Consider the following 16,490-nt stretch of genomic DNA (forward strand, 5'->3'; position numbering starts at 1 on the left):
GAATTTCCAAAAACATTCCATAAGGGCAATAAAATGTGTCATGTGAGTACTTATACTGTGCAATATACATTATAGATTATTTACATGTATCGCAGACACCATGTACCTAGTGCATAACCCCTTCTATGGCTCAGATGTGAACTGCAAAATGCCATTAAGTTGCCAGATAACCTGGTTTATGGTCTATGAGGGGAGCAACAAACTGAGATGCCAAAGAGTAACAAACAGATTGTCTGCAGTTTTCCACTGACCAATAGCCCATAGACAGATACATGGGGCAAAGTAAGTTTTGTCCCAGTGTGCTTCCGTAGACTAATCTCAAAGGCCTCTTTTAAACCAGGTAGATTAACAAGAGTCACTTGTTTACTGGTCGGGAAACAAAATGCTAAGAGACTAAACAGCATGTGAATGTTGCGTGCTGTCAAACAAACAAACCTGACTCAACAAAAGTGAGTCAATATTTTAGCTGCACTTAAGGAAAGGGATGAAAAACTGACCAACCATAGCACAGCCATATTAAATCACCAAATGCTCAACAGACACACACACACACACACACACACACACACACACACACACATACATCCTGCCATTCCTTAGCCATATTCCATTTATGCCTGTTTCCCAGGTCCTGATATACAGACAGATAATTCTATAACTAGGTCAACTCACTGAAATCTTCACCTTATTGTGTAGATTACTGAGTTATTGGAGGCCTCTCGATCCCATCTTCTTCCTCCACCTGTGTGTCCCGGTCGTCAGCCTTTGCACCGCCAGACAATTCCTCCTGCCTTTGTCTACCCCACTGCTGTTTGAAGTGGGTGTTGAGCCGCTCCAGGATATCGATAGAGTGGTTGATGAGCAGGGCCAGCCAGGCCAGGCCAAAGAAGATCCATGTGGCCATTAGGATACTGTACCACTCTGGGTATACTTTGTCTGGATTATTGTCTGTAAAAGAGAGGCTCATTTAATGCAAAATTTAAAATGCAGTGAAGGTGCATACGAGAAAATATATGGTTGTGACACTCAGAGTGCAGAGTGTCTGCAGAGTGTTCTGTTTCTTAGGAGGCAACTACTGCGCTGTACCTGCAACAAAATCTCCAAAGCCGATGGTACTGAGGGTGATGAAGCAGTAGTAGATGGCCTGGGAGTAGGTCCAGCCCTCATGCAGTTGGAACACAATCATGGGTACAGTGAAGAAGAGAGCTGCTCCAGACAGGTAAGAGACCAGGTGAACAAAAAATCGGGTACATATCTGGAGTGAGATGCAGAAGTGAGCAGTGATGTTAGTCATGCTCTGATGAGTAATTTTCCCCACTTGAAGGTGTAAGACAAAAATTTCTAGAGTGCGCTTAAACACACTTAGATATTAGACTAGGCGATTAAAGATCTCCTCACCCTTTGCCTGGTCTTCCCCTCTAGGAAGTCGGAAATGTTCCTCTCTATAACAAGCATGTACTTGCCCACCCTGTTGAGCACCACTAGGTTGAGCGGGATACCAAATAGTGCGAAGAACACACAGAAGATCTGTCCAGCCGTAGAGCTGGGACTCATGTTCCCATAACCTGCAAAACTGTAAGCTGTTACCATTTCATCTCAAGGTGGTGGAAGGAGAGGAAGAACTGTACTCTGCAGAGGAGGAACTTTTCGTAAATAGAGTGCATCATTAGGTTACTTGGATGGTGATCTGTCTGGTGACTTGCTGCTTAGAAATCTTCCAAAACACATACAAAATCAATTAAAACAACTCATGTGAATGAGTTGGTACTGCAAATATTGGATTAAACTGGAATGGAGTTTTGAAATAAATTTTTTTTAATGATTTTGTCTTTATTTATTAAGATAGTGCCAGTGGAGAGATGGCAGGAAATGGGGGTGAGAGAGATGTAACAAAGGACCCAAGCCAAACTCAAACCTGGGACACTGCTGTTCATAGTCAGCATCTTAGACCCTCAGCCACTGGAGTGCCCCTTAAAATTTATAAATATAATTGATCTATTTCCCTGGATATTGATTATTTTCTTTTGAGACCAGTATATATTTCATAGCTCATTTAATTATTTTCATTGTCAATGTACAAATTTATTTTTAGGAAGAATTTTAATTTTGCTAAATTTAATACCTAAACTGTATTATTTCACATCTTGTCATTTGTATCTTTAATAATTAAAATTTCCCATATTAGTTTAAATGAGAGGCCTAGTCATACTGACAGGAATACAGTGTTTGATGTAATTTTGGGGTCTAAAATTGGTTTATATGTTGAATATTTAAATAGTTTAAAAATCCTGTTTCAGTTATTTCAACACTAGATTAAAACTGGTCATATGTTTTTGTTGACCAGGTTAAAGCCTGATATTGTCAAATTAAATGTTTAGTTGCATGAACAGTTTTGTTGGCTGGAAATTGTTAAGGAGCATGAAACATGAAAATCTGCTGATATATAACCTATAGTTGTGACCACAGTTGCAGCAAACAAAGCTGAGCTGGTGAATTTCCAGAACCCATCCGTGGTGTGGTTGCCTTTCAAACTTAGGCCCACCTTTGATGCATCTTGAACAACCTGAAAAAACAAATTAAAATGACAAAATAGGTCCCACTAGTGCTCAAACTCGAACAAACTCAAATTAAACGTCATCTTCCATGGATTTGGATTCCAACTCACAGGTATGTAACTCCTTTACATATTGATCGAGATTTTTAATATTACTTGGGGACCTTGAGGCCATTCACGTCGATACATTACAGTTTTCAGCATGTCAACTGTAATGTACTGTCCTTCTCAGCACTGTGTCAGACGGAGCTCAAGTCACATCGCCAATGTTGGAAATTACACCTTAGACATACACAACAATTTGAGACCTATGGCCTTGTTGTCTAGGTCTTTAAATTTATCAGTTATGATGCAACACCTGCTAATCCCACACAAATTTTCCCAAGAAAGCAGGCAGGAAATAAATCCAGATTTCATGTCTTCATACCACCTTAATGTGTACTGAGGAGGCACCCGTCCCATCTCTTTGGCTTGCTTGGATTTCAGTCTTAACACAATGCAAATCTGAGGGGTTTCTCTCAATCTCTTGCTCACAGTACTTGGCTAAAATGATCAACCATCTGTCGTTTTCCTTACTATGAAACACAACTTTGCTGCGGTGTAAATCAAATCATGGTAAGATACATAGGCAAAGTAGAATGTCTATCCATTGCCGAAAGGCTGGAGAAGCTGGTATTTGCATGGAAGAAGAAACCTTTTTGACACATAAACACCAGTTAAGATTTCAAGGAGTACTCTTTGTTTTCTGAGTTATTGCACTTTTGTTGTTCAATTTTGGTCCTATGAGTGAACACCAATCTCTTAAATGGAATTAATTAAGAACAATACACTGTACATCCCTACAATGACAGACTCTAAAATGCATGTTGCATGTTAATTAGAACATTTAGAACTTCACACAATGTGAAACCAAGGAGCAGCACTGTTCATGTTATGTTTGCTTTGAATATTTCATGATGATGCCCTTTCTTCATTCAGAAATATAAAAATGCAAAAGGAGTAGGATTTTGGTTAAGATGTAAATACAGTGGTCTCTCACTAAAAACTAAAGTTTGACTTATACAAATTAACCCTACAGATATATAGTAGATATAATAGGTAATAGCAACTGTTACTGTAAAATGCTCCCATCACGTTTGCATGTTAGAATGTCCCTGGTAAAAGAAAACAAAGGCTGGAGAGTGTAATATGCTGACATCTGTGACAGTTGCTTGTATTACTGTTTTGAAGCATTTTCTATGGTTCCTCTGCACACTGGGAAAAAAGCTGAGAAAGGAATAGGGAATTCTATTCTACTAAACTATTTCTTTTGATGTCCCATGTTTCTGTGCCTCACCTGAGCCACGGCTTCCAGGCCTTCTTGGTTCAGACAGGTGTACGTCATAAGCAGCCTGTTTTTGTTCAACAGAAGAAGCCTGATGTCCTTATCTCCCAGATCTCCTTCCAACTTCCAGAAAACCACCCCGCCGATCAGCACATAGGTCACATAAACCAACCCGAGTAGGAAGATAGAGGGCACCCGGGCCAAACTTAACATTTCCTTTATTCCCATCTTGGCTCCCCTGTAGCGCTTTTGTTTCCAAACAAGCTCAGTGCCTCAATCTTTGCAGCCAGGAACAGCGAGTTTACTGTTCACCTGCTTGGGTTCTCATTTCCATGCGCTCCAGGCAAATGAAGCTCCAACTGCACTACTGTTTCAATCACTCCAATGGCCTGTCATGCAAATGTGGTGGAACAAAATCAGAAAAGGGAGATACACCAGCAGAGGTTGTAGGTGAGGACTATGGGTAAGGTTAAATGTTGGAGTTTCTGCCCCAAAATGAACCATTGTCTGTGAGGTCATAGAGTTTGCCTTGTGATGGCAAGAGCCAAGTCAAGACCAGCCACAGTAGTTTGAATGTGGTTTCTAGAGGCACTGCACAATCTCTAAGACTGAACAAAAAATACTACTGCACTCTGCTAGTCCACAGACCAAAGAGCTTCCCCATTATACTTTAGACATTATTTCAGTTTCAGTTATGTTTGCATTTCATTCTTCAGGAAGTTTTGGCCTGCTTCAGTGAACATACTGAACAGGCAAATCCATCCTCTTGAGCTCCATTTGCTTTCAGGGATCAGGCCTGTGTGCTCACAGGTCACCTCACATCCCGATCTTGATTAATGAGTTTGTTTAAGATAACCCTCTGTGCTCAATTCACTGGAGTTTACCATCAGTACACAAACACAGATGTGGACTCAAATAAACACACACACAAAATATACATATATGCGTGCACACTTTCACAGTGTGACATTAGAACATTCTAATAATGCAGTTGGATAACACACAATAAATACATACACAAGAGTATAAACAACACCAAGACATAGTTCAGCACAATTCTACCTGCTGTCTGAGGATGGAAAAACATTACAGGATTCCTACCTGAGGCAATGGCTGATTATACACTGCTACATGTACATTTTCAGAAAAAAATCCTTCACTTTAACTCCTACTTGCAGATTTAAGAATAAAAACTTCTTGTCAAGGTGGATATGCCTTAACTCAGAGCAGATCCTTTACAACTGCGATGTAAAAATAGAGGTGAGCTTATGGAACTGTTCAAAATATCAGTGGTCATGATAAATAATACAATTTTTGAATCAATATGAATAATTCAGATATCATAATACAATGTTACACAGCTTGTTTTATTGGTTTTATGCTTTTTTCTTTTGTGTCAGGGGAGCTAACAAGAATAAGCCTGGCATCAGATTTGTTTGCTATCACTATCCATGCATTTTCATTGTCTGCATTTGTCATTGTCGTACTTAATTCTCTTTATTGTATGTTTTCTCTGATGTTCCTTTGCCAACAGCAGCACATTTTCATTCCTGCTCCTGTTTGGTTTTCTTTTTGTTTCCAATTCAGTCAATTTCTTATTATTTACTCCCTATTTATGTATTAGAAATATATTTGATTGCCATTAATTTCACGTTAATTGCTAATGAAAACAAAAAAATTAAAATCATGTTTTTGCAGAATAACATCACTCAGTAAAAATTCAAGGATATTCCTGTTAAGGGCATGCAGTCCATGTCATTAATCACGCAATCACTTGAGCTGCTTTCAAAGGTTTTTTTTACACTTCAGTGTCAGTACAAGTAAGACGCTTGATTAATATGTCTTATTGCTTAAACTCAGCGTTGAAATGTACTCAAGTTGTCTTTTTAGAGAAGTCTGATAAATTCAGACCCCTTATCTACTGTATTGACTCTGGTTTAACTGAGGTAGAATTGTCAAACAAAAACCTGTAATGTTTTCCCAGCCTAATAAAGCCTAATAAAGCATTTAAAGAAGGAATAAAAATGCAGGGGCAAATATAGAAAAACTCTTTTTGCTAATATATAAAATGATGCTACATCTGTTTTCTTACTGTGTATCGTATTATATATAGAAAACAATCCCACAAAATATGTTGTACCTAGTCAAGATTACATGTAGATTGTCCCATCTACTGTCCATTGTTAGATCTTTGATGTGTCTTCTAGTGTACTGGATGACACGTCCTCATCCTCCTCTTGTTTCTTAAAGCCTGGGTGAGTCAGGACAACTACATGCTCCATTATTCTGGCTCCCATGTTGAGGATAAGAGCAAGCCAAGCGAGGGCAAAAATGATCCATATGCCTGCAAGACTACGGTACAGAGAGATGTACTCCTTGCCTGGGTCCGTTCCTACAAGAATTGACATTACCCCGTTAGAACATGCGAAGTTCATCCCAGCTCAGAAAACACAGTAATTACACAATACACAGAACACTGGATATGTAAAATTGCAAAGCTAAAAATGCATTTTAACTGACAGAGGTGACCGCTGGAATCCTTCCACCACATTAGTGCTTGTTTGCTCTCTCAACTCACCCACCACATAATCTCCAAAACCAATGGTGCTGAGTGTAATGAAGGCAAAATAGAAGCCCTCGCCAAACGTCCAGCCTTCCACATAACTGAACAGCAGAGGAGGGATGATCAAAAACAGCAGGCTGCCACTGATGAAGAAAAAACTCACGGCCAGAGCCTCCACTGTTTGCTAGAAAACAAACACAGGTTAGACTACTTTTAGGCTACACTCATAGGCATCACTTGGGCATGGCAATGGGGCACCTGTCTTATTTAAGTGTTTTTATTGTGTTTTCTAACAGATAGAACACAGCACATAGGTATTTGACACACTTATGTTTAGTTACACCAGAAAGGTTTTAGACCATACCAGCAAGGCAGAAAATGGAGATTATTTTAATTTACCCCCCAAATCTCAAACCTTCTGTGGCAAATTCTTTTTGGCAACGTTTGATACTGTGATTGTGTGGCTATTGGACACCCAGCAGTACCTTGTGTGGAACTACTGAGACCATTCCCCTCTTGAGTCGACCCAGGTGGATGGTGAGACACTTCCCAAGCTGTTTGAGGAAGGCTAGATTCAGTGGGATCCCACAGAGTGCGTAAAACACACAAAACACCTGACCAGACACAGTGCTGGGGGACAGGTTGCCATAACCTATGAAGGCGATTATGACATGTTGTCAGCAGTGGAGGCCACCGCGAAAATCAAGAGTTAAAATTACAAATATATAAGGATGCTCACCTATTGTTGTGACTACTGTGCCTGCAAAAAAGAAGGAGCTACTAAAATCCCAATTACTGGGGTTTGTTGAGTTGCCTGAGGGATTCACTCCCTTTTCCCAGGCATCCAAAATCACCTACACACACATGAAGACACACAAATACAAAACACAAAAACATTAACTAAGATATTAAAATAAGGTCAAACTCACAAGCTTTTACATTTGAACATTCAAAAAAAAAGGAAATGGACCTATTCACCTAACTAATGCTAACACTAGTAATTACTTTGGTAAGTATTTTGGATCATGACACACTTACTGATTTATAAGGTCAGGTTACTGTCATACCATTTATTACTGCGCACCTCACCTGATCATAAAATTGATCTTTCAGTTTCTCAGTATTTCATGAGCCTGTTTACTTGGTGATTTAAAACATATTTATATATGTACGCACTTGTATAAAATAAACATTTTGAATATGAAATGAAGCTGACAAATTTGGTCTAATATAACAAAACCTAGTTTTGTCTTACATTCTGAATATTCTGATGTTACACTTCAAGAATTCCCCACTGCAATTACTAAACATGCATTCCTTAAAGAACTGTGAATACACTCATGGAAAACCTGAACAAACTTCTCCAAGGCTGGTCCGTCTAGGCAGGTATAATTAGCCAAGAAATTTAGCTTCTCCAGTTGGAAGTGGTTGCGGTTGTTGCTCTCAGCCTGTCGCTCCAGTATCTGGAAGATTGTTGCCCCAACCAGCAGGTATGTGAAGTGGGCCAGAGCCAAAAGTGCTGTCCAGCTCACTTTGAAGCGGACCAACTGGAACCTCGCCATCAACCTCGCCCAGCACCAGAAAAGACACAACTGTTGATGTTCAAACTCAGAAAAGAGGTCAATCACTTCAGAAAGGACTAACAATCAAATAATAAGGTATCATTTGTTGTTCCCCAAAGAAAACGTCCATCACTGCAGATTGTGGCATTCTTTTCCATACGAAGGAATAGGAAATTGTCAAAAGTGAGACAAAAACGTATTTAGAGTAAATGAGAGACAGCTATTACAGTGTCCTTAAAGCCAGCTTTAAATCACAACAACATCAAGAAAGGTTGGTGTTTGATAAAGCTGTATCTTGGGGTGACAGCTCTGACTGTGTAGGTAAACATCTCCCCTCTTACTATGACTGGTCAGACTACCATAGATGTTGGGAATTGATTTATGGGTTGCTTGGGTAACGATCAAACTCCTCCTCGCCATTAGCGTGATATCTGGACACACACACACATACACACACACACACACACACACACACACACACACACACACACACACACACACGTTCAGCTGTTTCCACTAATAAGGAAGTGGTGGCAGCATCTTGTCAGCAGAACAAAAGTTAATATTTTACTTGACTGCTGTGGGTTTTCTTAGCACCCACAATTATGGTGTGCTAATGCTGAATTTTTCAGCAGGATTCTGCATTGTTGTGACTAACTTTATTCTCTGAATTAGAAACCTGAGGAAAACCACAAATGATTGGATTCCTGATATACTGACGTACTTTACAGAAATTGCTTTTAAAATAATAATGATTGGTACCACAGTTTGAGACATGTCACGGGAGATTAATTTAATTTAATTAAATATGGATACTTTAAAATCTGATTAGTTTAAAAGCTCAATTTTCTAACCCAAGGAAGTCTGATACAACAATCATCAGACGTTTTTCACCACATTCAGGAGCCAGGCATGTTTATGGTCAGATGGAGAGGAAAGAGATGACATTTTGGAGAGGTGTGGAGAGCAACACTTGATTGTGGGCCATAAAACAAAGAGTTGAAAGAAGCCTCAAGATAGAATAAAATGGAGTTCTATGGTTTTAGTTTTTATAAAGCTAGCAAGTTAAAAATAGTCTGAAAGGATGTAAGAAAAGCATAGATATTAGAGTAGATGGCCAAAACTCCATCATCATCTTCATCATTGTAGAAATTTTTAGTCCTGCTCCCGTAGATTGGTGTCCTAAAGTCACTGCTTGCTGCCCGAAAAGAGCTTTCCAAACTCTCTTTTGGAGTGGAGCAACAGTGTACCAAGAAGATCGTAAACAGTGGGACTTTAAGGGTTACATATAACACTACATATAGTGATATGTAATATATATTGCCAATGTTACAAGAAGTATTGAACAAAAAGTTGATGTTTGAAATTTAAACCTGTAATATTTTTGCCCACTTCAGGGCAGCACTCTGGAGACATTCATTTGGAGTCTTGTTCCTGGCCACCTAGCAAACGTGAGTCCATTATTCACTTTTCTTCTTTTATCTATGTTTTTTGTTGTCTCTAACTGTGCCTGTCTGCTGATTGCTGCTGAGTAAAGTTAATTTTGTTAGATTTTTTTTTTTTTTTTAATTTAGTCTTTGTCTTAGTCCTGTGTGAAATATTTTTAACATAATTAGCCAACTTCATATTGTATTTTTAGCCATGTTTTAGTTGATTAAAGATCTGGGCATTTTAGTCTTATCTTAGTCAAACAAAACGGTAACTATTTTAGTCTAGTTTTAGTCAATGAAAACTTTTGACATTTAAGTCTTTTTTAATCATCAGATTGTATTGAACATTTCAGTCAATCTAGTCTAGCCAAAACCTATATTTTTTTTGTCATTTTAGTCAAACTTATTTCATATAACATATTTTATTTTCATTGCTTCCCGTCTGATAAAGCAATGCATTCATTTTTTTCTCAGCCTTACTGTAACGAAAATGGCCCCAAATATCACCTAATTTCTTTCTCCCAAGCCCTGTTGTTGTCATTATTAACTACCAGCAAAGTAGCAAAAAATATTGTGCTGTGCTCACTGTGTGGTGCTGGCCCGAGTGGTTGTGATATGGTGCGCGCAGTGCAGAAAACTGAACTTTTGCATTGAAAAAAAAACTGTCCATAATATCTCGTCTGGTTTTTTCGTCATTTAAAATAAAGAGAGATGTTGTTAAGGTTTTTATTTTTTAAACTACATTTTAGTCTTCTCTTTTTCGTCAACAGTATTGCATGTTTGTGTTTGATGATGTTGGTACCGTCTCGTCACTGTTGTGTCTTAGTCATGGAAAAAAAAGGGTGATTAACATATTTATTCAGAGTTTCAATTTGCCTGTGAAGACAGAGACCAGCGACAGAGACTGATAAGAGATGAAGATGAGCAAATTAAATTTTAAATGAAAAATTAAAGGAAAAATCCAAAAACTCCAGACTGTAAGAAGGTGTTCCATGATTTTATATAATCCAGTACAGTAAACAAAATCTTCCTTAAATTTGGCTAGACTCCGTAATCTGTTTATTCAAATGAAACCTACTTTACTAAGCTTTCTAATCTACAATGTGCAATAATTTACTGACTTGCGAAATACGGTCGAAACCAGAAGTAACTGTCCAAGATGGCGGACCATACAAGCCATAAAACGCTTACACATGCGCGACTCACATCTATGGTTGACTCAGATCGTGTTGTGACACAGCTGCCTGCTGCAGCTGAAAACAATGCCACAAGAGGGGAGGGAGTGAACCAAAACAATGAGCTAACTTTCTATGAAGCTTCGTAAAACTGAGAGTGGCTGCTGGGGAGCAGTGGTAAATCTCTGTAAGGGAACTATTCACAGGGATTGTTCATTAAAAGCAAACTCTTTCACACTGTCACGCTGTTTTCACATTGATGTTTTCATAAAAACATTGGATCAAATGGTAATTATAGCTGTATTTGTAGGATGGGGACTCAAAATACTGACCCATGTGTCCTCCCTGCATTGAAGGAAACACTACACTAGCTCTCTAAGCTAAGTTATTTGATGTACAGTCTGGAGTTAGGCATTACTGCTATTTAGGGTGTTGACCAAAGTCACTGATGTGACTGGGAGAAACAACAGATATTATGATTTGTCCAAAGAAGGCTCTTTCTCCATGGCAACTCTGCCTGGATGCAAATTGTGCAGCTGCTTGTCATCTGTCATACAAATCAACGCAAAGCCATGCAAACAGGTTGTTCCAATGTTCACAGGTCGTCCCTGTTTGGATAGGTGTGCAGTGATGGCTTGCATGTGGCTTGATGGGTAGATTTTGATTACCAGCTGACGTTGACAGATACAGTCAATTGCAGGAGCATTGTGAAGGTGGGATTAAAACATGTCTACTGTCTGATGGAATAGAATGATTATTCATGTAGTGAAGTGACAGGGCATGTAGTACAAACTGTGTGTTATTCATACTTGTCAGTCTCCCAAAAGTAACACCAGAGGTGTGCATAGACATGTAGATAAAATTACATGAAAGTAAACTGTCACATTTCAGCTCGTTTTAGGCCTAATCAATCATCACGATGTCTGGACTCTGAGACCAGACAGATCTGGTCCATAGCTGCAAAAAAAGTCTGCATCATGGAACTTACCATCCCCTGGGAGAAAGGAATACCAGCAGCACACAAGTTCAAGCGGCTCAAGTAATCTGAACCAGCAGCAGAGTGCAATAAGGCTGGATCGACCACCACCATCCACCCAGCGCAAGTTGGATAGAGAGGCTTCTTGGGCAAGTCAACCATCCAAGTTCTCTGTTCGGCTAGTATGAACAGGGTGAGCATACAGAGGGCCATCAAAAATATGGCAGAGGAGGCTGAGAAATTGAGCTGACTGTGGTTACGCAAGAGGGACAGTGTGTGGGGTTAAACACCCCAATAGGGTCAGCAGCAGGGGGGGACGGGGAGACATCCCCAATTGGCCACTGCCCCCCCCAACGGGAGATGTACTGGCAAGGGGGCGAAACATCAGTGAATGTCGGCCCATGCTGACGACCCTGCAGCTGAGCCTGTGTGCACTGGCTGAGGTGTGGCAGGCAGAGATGCCAAGCAGGTAGAACACAACCTGTACTTTGACTGTAATAATAACCTGATACCCTTCATGGCCGAAGTTTGTGAGGAATAATTTAAGGAAGTCCATTTTCCTGAGTGAATTCCATAGGAAAATAAGTCCCAGTAACCCCCATACAACAACTGCCATTAGCTCGAGAGTAACCGCAAAGGAAGAGCTATGACAAAGAGGTTTAGCATTATTGAGAAAAGAAAACAAACTCTGTGCACCAACTGTGGTTTATTTTTTGATAGATCAGATTGTTCCCAAAAAATCAGTACTAGAGTCTAATTCACCTCTCAACTGCTTCCTACAGAGTACAGATTAGGTAGACAGGATGGACTAGGGGACCAATTACCTGATACTGATAGTTTGTCTGGGCAAAATACACTGGCAGAGAAACTCATAAAAAAAGACTAATAACTACAAATGAAATACTACAGTAAAACACGTTATGGCATCTCATTTTGTCATCATGCAGCTTCAGTTTTTATTCAATATTTTGTACAAATTTTATATTCATACTACAATCAGAAATAAACACACAAAGTACTGTATATATATTAAATACAGAAATTTACAACATTTTCCAAAAAAATGTTAACCTTGGAATAAAAGGAAACCAGAAAGAAATATGAAATGTATTTGTCATTCTGCATGTTGAAACTTCCTGTTACCATTTAAAAAGTCATGATTCATTACATCCTTAAACACATACTGGAGCCAGCTGGTATCCTATTGTCTACTACTTCCTCTGATATCTTAAGACAACATTTGTTCAGATCAAATGGCCGGTGCGGGATGTGATTTATACTGCTGTCCATTATATCAATGGCATCATCTTCAGGAGGTCAACAAGTGTGTGTATGCATGTGCGAATGAGACAGGCTATGTGGTGTTTGTTTGGCAGAGGAGTCTTTTTATGAGAAAAATTGTGATGTTTTGTACACATTTGAAATCATTTTTTCTCACATCTTCATTGTCCATCAATACTCAAGGACGTATGATACACATTTTCAGGATCATTTCATCACCTGATTGATGTGATGGTTGCATGAGCAGTCAGGTGATGATAGCTTCAGGCCTTGCATGCTTTGTCAGAGCTTCATATCACTGCTGAGGTGGACCTGAAATAAATAAAAACACAAGGCTGACTGATCACTCAGTTTTTGGGAAAAAAGAAAGAAAATAACATGTTTCTCTGTAAAAAAAAATAAAATATGACAAGAGAATGTAATTTTTTTTAATCTAAAAAAAAATGTTATTTTCAGAATTACAACCCTTGAAATTAAACTTTAAAATTCCCAGTAAACTATTACTTGAACTAGTTCTCTTTGTTTAGAGGAGGGGGAAAGGAAATTAAAGAAGGACAGAAAGAAAGAAAGATTTCACTGGGCAAATGTGTTCCTCAGCCTGACTGTTTTTCTTACTGGTGTCTCTGCTTATTTGGCCACTGTTCTTTCTGTTCACAAGACCTCAGCCGTTCTGGATATCTAGTGGCAAACCAAGAGACAGCCAAGTCCACTTTACCTGTCTGCCAAAGTAGCAGCTACATAAGGGTCAAAGGAGAGGAGAGAGAGAATGGACAGAGAGTGTGAGTGTGTGTGAGAGAAAACCATGTAAGAGCATAAGATGGGCAGTTGTAAAGGTAGATAAAGCAATGTTGCTAAGGGGGTGAGGGTGCTCGTTAAGATCTTTTTTTGAAAATATGAAATAAAATACAGTCTCTACTTGGCATGCACCAGAAAAAGCAAAAGTGAATCTGAAATCATTTTCAGCTTATAGTTGGTAGCTTACCAAATGTTATATCTTGCAGGTATTTTATAATATAGAACATATAGCATGCAATGTATATAAATTAAATACAACTCTCAAAAGCTCAACACAAGACACCTATGCTGATATAAACTTTGATGTAATGTTACATGTGTAAGGCATCACACCACCAGAGGGCGGTGTTGATTGCAAAATGCACACTGTGTGAGGGGTTAGTGTGTGTATTCTTTCTGGCTTTGTGTGTGTGAGTTACCTGTTCTGTTGAGGAGGTTTTGCCTGGCTCTGACAAAGGCCAGGATGTCAGCGTCGGTCTGCTGGTCTCCAGTCAGGGGAATAGAGGATGATGTCAGCTTGGTGGTAGAAAGGGCTCTGAAATGAAAATATGTTTTATATAAAATAATATCAGCATTCCTTCCTCAAACTTTCTGTAACAAAAATACGGACTTCATGTTGCTCTAACTGACAGCAAAAATCCATCAATCTTTTGCTTTGTGTATGTGTAGATGTGCATGTGTATGTGTGTGTGTGTGTGTGTGTGTGTGTGTGTGTGTTGGGGTACCATTTTGAACACCACTGTTGTAAAATGTGTTAACTGTTCTTATTCCAAGAGCTTAAAGGGACTAAGTTAAAAACCTTAACAGGTAACCGGTCCCCTCGTGTCAAAGAGCCGCTGTAAAAAACAATAATATCTCTGTGCTACACATGGTTGGTGGAGACGAACAAAAGCATGTATGTAATGCATTGAATGTTTTACTGTGCTTGTAAAAAGGTGGTTTCAGCAGCAGCGTTCAAGCGAGAACCTAGGTTTTGATTTATTATTAGAGTTTAGAGACATTACTTCACAAAGAAATAAAAATTTATGGCCATAAATAAGTTGAACGAAAACACAGCGCAGCTGTAAAATCTACAGGTCCATTCTTTATGTATAGATTTAAGGACTACTGCAAACATATAGGACATGCTTCTGTAGTGTTTGCATTTGGGTATAAACTTAAAAAATGTACACACAGTGGTAAACATACACAGTAATTCAACAAACTTAATTCAATTCATGTCTTGATGAATCATATTGTAAGAATAAGAAATGACACGGTTAAAAGTTGGATATTACATGGGTCATTTTCACAGATGCTCATCTCATTTTAATGAGATGAGCATAAAACCAATTCAATCATTTATTTCTAAATTGCGTGACTCAATCGTAGGGTTTTCTTCCGCATGTTGAATGTGCTCAATGTAGGATGGAGAAAGGCATAGGGAGGTGAAGATTTGATGAATTTAGGTGCTATAATGTCATTAAATAAAACTGTATTATTGTAATCAAAGCCATTTATTAATTTCTAACAAGCCTGCCCCTCATGTACCTCCACTCAGATGAAGGAGTGTAGTCAGTCACTCTCCCATCCATGGACGCATCATGCCATGCTGGGACAGCTGTTAAGGGAGGTATGTTTTTGGGGTTGAAGCTTCTGAAATTCACAAAAATGCAATAATTACAATTTTTTATGATTAGGACAAAGTGTGACATACATTATAATCCAGTTGCACCCTTCAGGAAACAAAAATGAGATTAAGTGAAGCTACGCGGACCTGAGATCTTGAACAGAAGAGGTGGAACAGTCTGGATTTGGGTCTCGGGCTGCTGGGTAGTCTCTCACATTACTGCTTAGACCAGGTGCACTATATAAGTTGAGAAAGCATTTCATGTTGCCCCTTACATTTGTCTGACCATTTGTTTTTTTGGGACAGCACAGCATAATGTCCATATGAAACTCATATGGTGGGTCTACAGTAGGTATGCACTGTATCTCACTGGTGCCTGTACTCAGTGTCATTCTCTTGTTATTTTTTTAGTATCATCACATACACGTGCTTATCTTAACCACAAGGGAAAGCAACATTGCAAAGTAGTTTGCACTCTAACATTTTATGCACAGGGTTTGTACAGGGTTGACCAAGTTAAATTTAAGACTTTTTAATACCACAGAGAATGCAACTGAATACCTGTTTCACAGTCATACCATTCATAGCATGATGGAAAACCAGTAGAGAAAATATGGCCTAGAATTATTTATTATTATATCAAATTTTTTCAGTACTTCCAAGCAGTACATACCGTAACAATAATTCCTGATAATATAAGAAACCACATTAATGCAACCTGGACCCAGATAAGCAACTAAAATAAATAGATGAATTAAAAATGACTAATCCACTCAAGTTCATTTAAGTTTTTGACAAAATCAACATTAGCCAATTAGCAGATGATGACTTTCCTAGCTACTGTCGCTAGCTGTTATAACAGTTTTTGCTACAAGTCTGATGTAACTGACTGAAACTCCACAAAAAAGGATCAAACAGCCTACTGTATGAACAATCCACTGTCACAACAATCCCACTTTTAGCTTAGAGGTGTATAACATCTCCTGACAGTCAGCAACCACCAACAAAAACATTCTTTAACTAACATTATTACCTAAATTAGGCAAGAGAAAATATTTAAGACTTTTATAACTAAAATGTAACACTGTTTAATACTTTCTAATGCTTTTTTTGAAGAAACTAATTCAATTCTTTTTAAGGCTCCTCAAAACCTGCAGATACCATGATGCATTCTGAGTACTGAAGATGGTCAATGTCGCCACACAGCCTGGGCAAATATTA

General features: G+C 38.7%; 3 protein-coding genes across 4 annotated transcripts in view; all 3 read right to left on the reverse strand.

The window, feature by feature from the left end:
- Positions 1–697: 697 nt before the first annotated feature.
- On the reverse strand, positions 698–4,106 carry kcnk17 (potassium channel, subfamily K, member 17). Its single transcript, XM_040137827.1, has 5 exons — positions 3,891–4,106; positions 2,449–2,563; positions 1,399–1,565; positions 1,087–1,255; positions 698–948 (listed from the first exon to the last, which is right to left on the reverse strand). The coding sequence occupies exons 1-5, from the start codon at positions 4,104–4,106 to the stop codon at positions 698–700; spliced, it is 918 nt and encodes a 305-aa protein (XP_039993761.1).
- Positions 4,107–6,061: 1,955 nt separating this feature from the next.
- Positions 6,062–8,003, reverse strand: LOC120795710 (potassium channel subfamily K member 16-like). The gene is made up of 5 exons (XM_040137828.1): positions 7,791–8,003; positions 7,181–7,295; positions 6,927–7,093; positions 6,457–6,625; positions 6,062–6,270 (listed from the first exon to the last, which is right to left on the reverse strand). Exons 1-5 carry the CDS (start codon positions 8,001–8,003, stop codon positions 6,062–6,064), a joined length of 873 nt encoding a protein of 290 aa, XP_039993762.1.
- Positions 8,004–12,467: 4,464 nt separating this feature from the next.
- The window catches only part of kif6 (kinesin family member 6), a 53,613-nt gene continuing 49,590 nt past the window's right edge, over positions 12,468–16,490 (reverse strand). The window contains exons 20-22 of one of the 2 annotated variants that reach the window (XM_040136391.1): positions 15,191–15,295; positions 14,080–14,195; positions 12,468–13,177 (exon numbers count right to left, since the gene is read on the reverse strand). In XM_040136391.1, coding sequence (XP_039992325.1) covers positions 13,161–13,177; positions 14,080–14,195; positions 15,191–15,295 — 238 coding nt within the window. In that variant the 3' untranslated portion in view covers positions 12,468–13,160. Of the gene's footprint in view, positions 13,178–13,516; positions 13,600–14,079; positions 14,196–15,190; positions 15,296–16,490 lie in introns of those variants that run through there. The other variant, XM_040136390.1, reaches the window with a different exon arrangement.

Source organism: Xiphias gladius, chromosome 10 (genome assembly GCF_016859285.1).
Source record: "Xiphias gladius isolate SHS-SW01 ecotype Sanya breed wild chromosome 10, ASM1685928v1, whole genome shotgun sequence".
Lineage (NCBI taxonomy): Eukaryota > Metazoa > Chordata > Actinopteri > Istiophoriformes > Xiphiidae > Xiphias > Xiphias gladius.

What these genes read in the sequence shown, in the direction of transcription:
- kcnk17 (XM_040137827.1), bottom strand. Translation starts at nt 4,106, where the DNA reads ATGGGAATAAAGGAAATGTTAAGTTTGGCCCGGGTGCCCTCTATCTTC. An exon ending in GCCTGGAAGCCGTGGCTCAG is followed by an intron (nt 2,564 to 3,890) that starts GTGAGGCACAGA and finishes TTGTTTTTTCAG; the next exon opens with GTTGTTCAAGATGCATCAAA. An exon ending in AGGGGAAGACCAGGCAAAGG is followed by an intron (nt 1,256 to 1,398) that starts GTGAGGAGATCT and finishes ATCTCACTCCAG; the next exon opens with ATATGTACCCGATTTTTTGT.
- LOC120795710 (XM_040137828.1), bottom strand. Translation starts at nt 8,003, where the DNA reads ATGGCGAGGTTCCAGTTGGTCCGCTTCAAAGTGAGCTGGACAGCACTT. An exon ending in CACAGTAGTCACAACAATAG is followed by an intron (nt 7,094 to 7,180) that starts GTGAGCATCCTT and finishes TCGCCTTCATAG; the next exon opens with GTTATGGCAACCTGTCCCCC. An exon ending in TTTTGGAGATTATGTGGTGG is followed by an intron (nt 6,271 to 6,456) that starts GTGAGTTGAGAG and finishes CAATTCTTGTAG; the next exon opens with GAACGGACCCAGGCAAGGAG.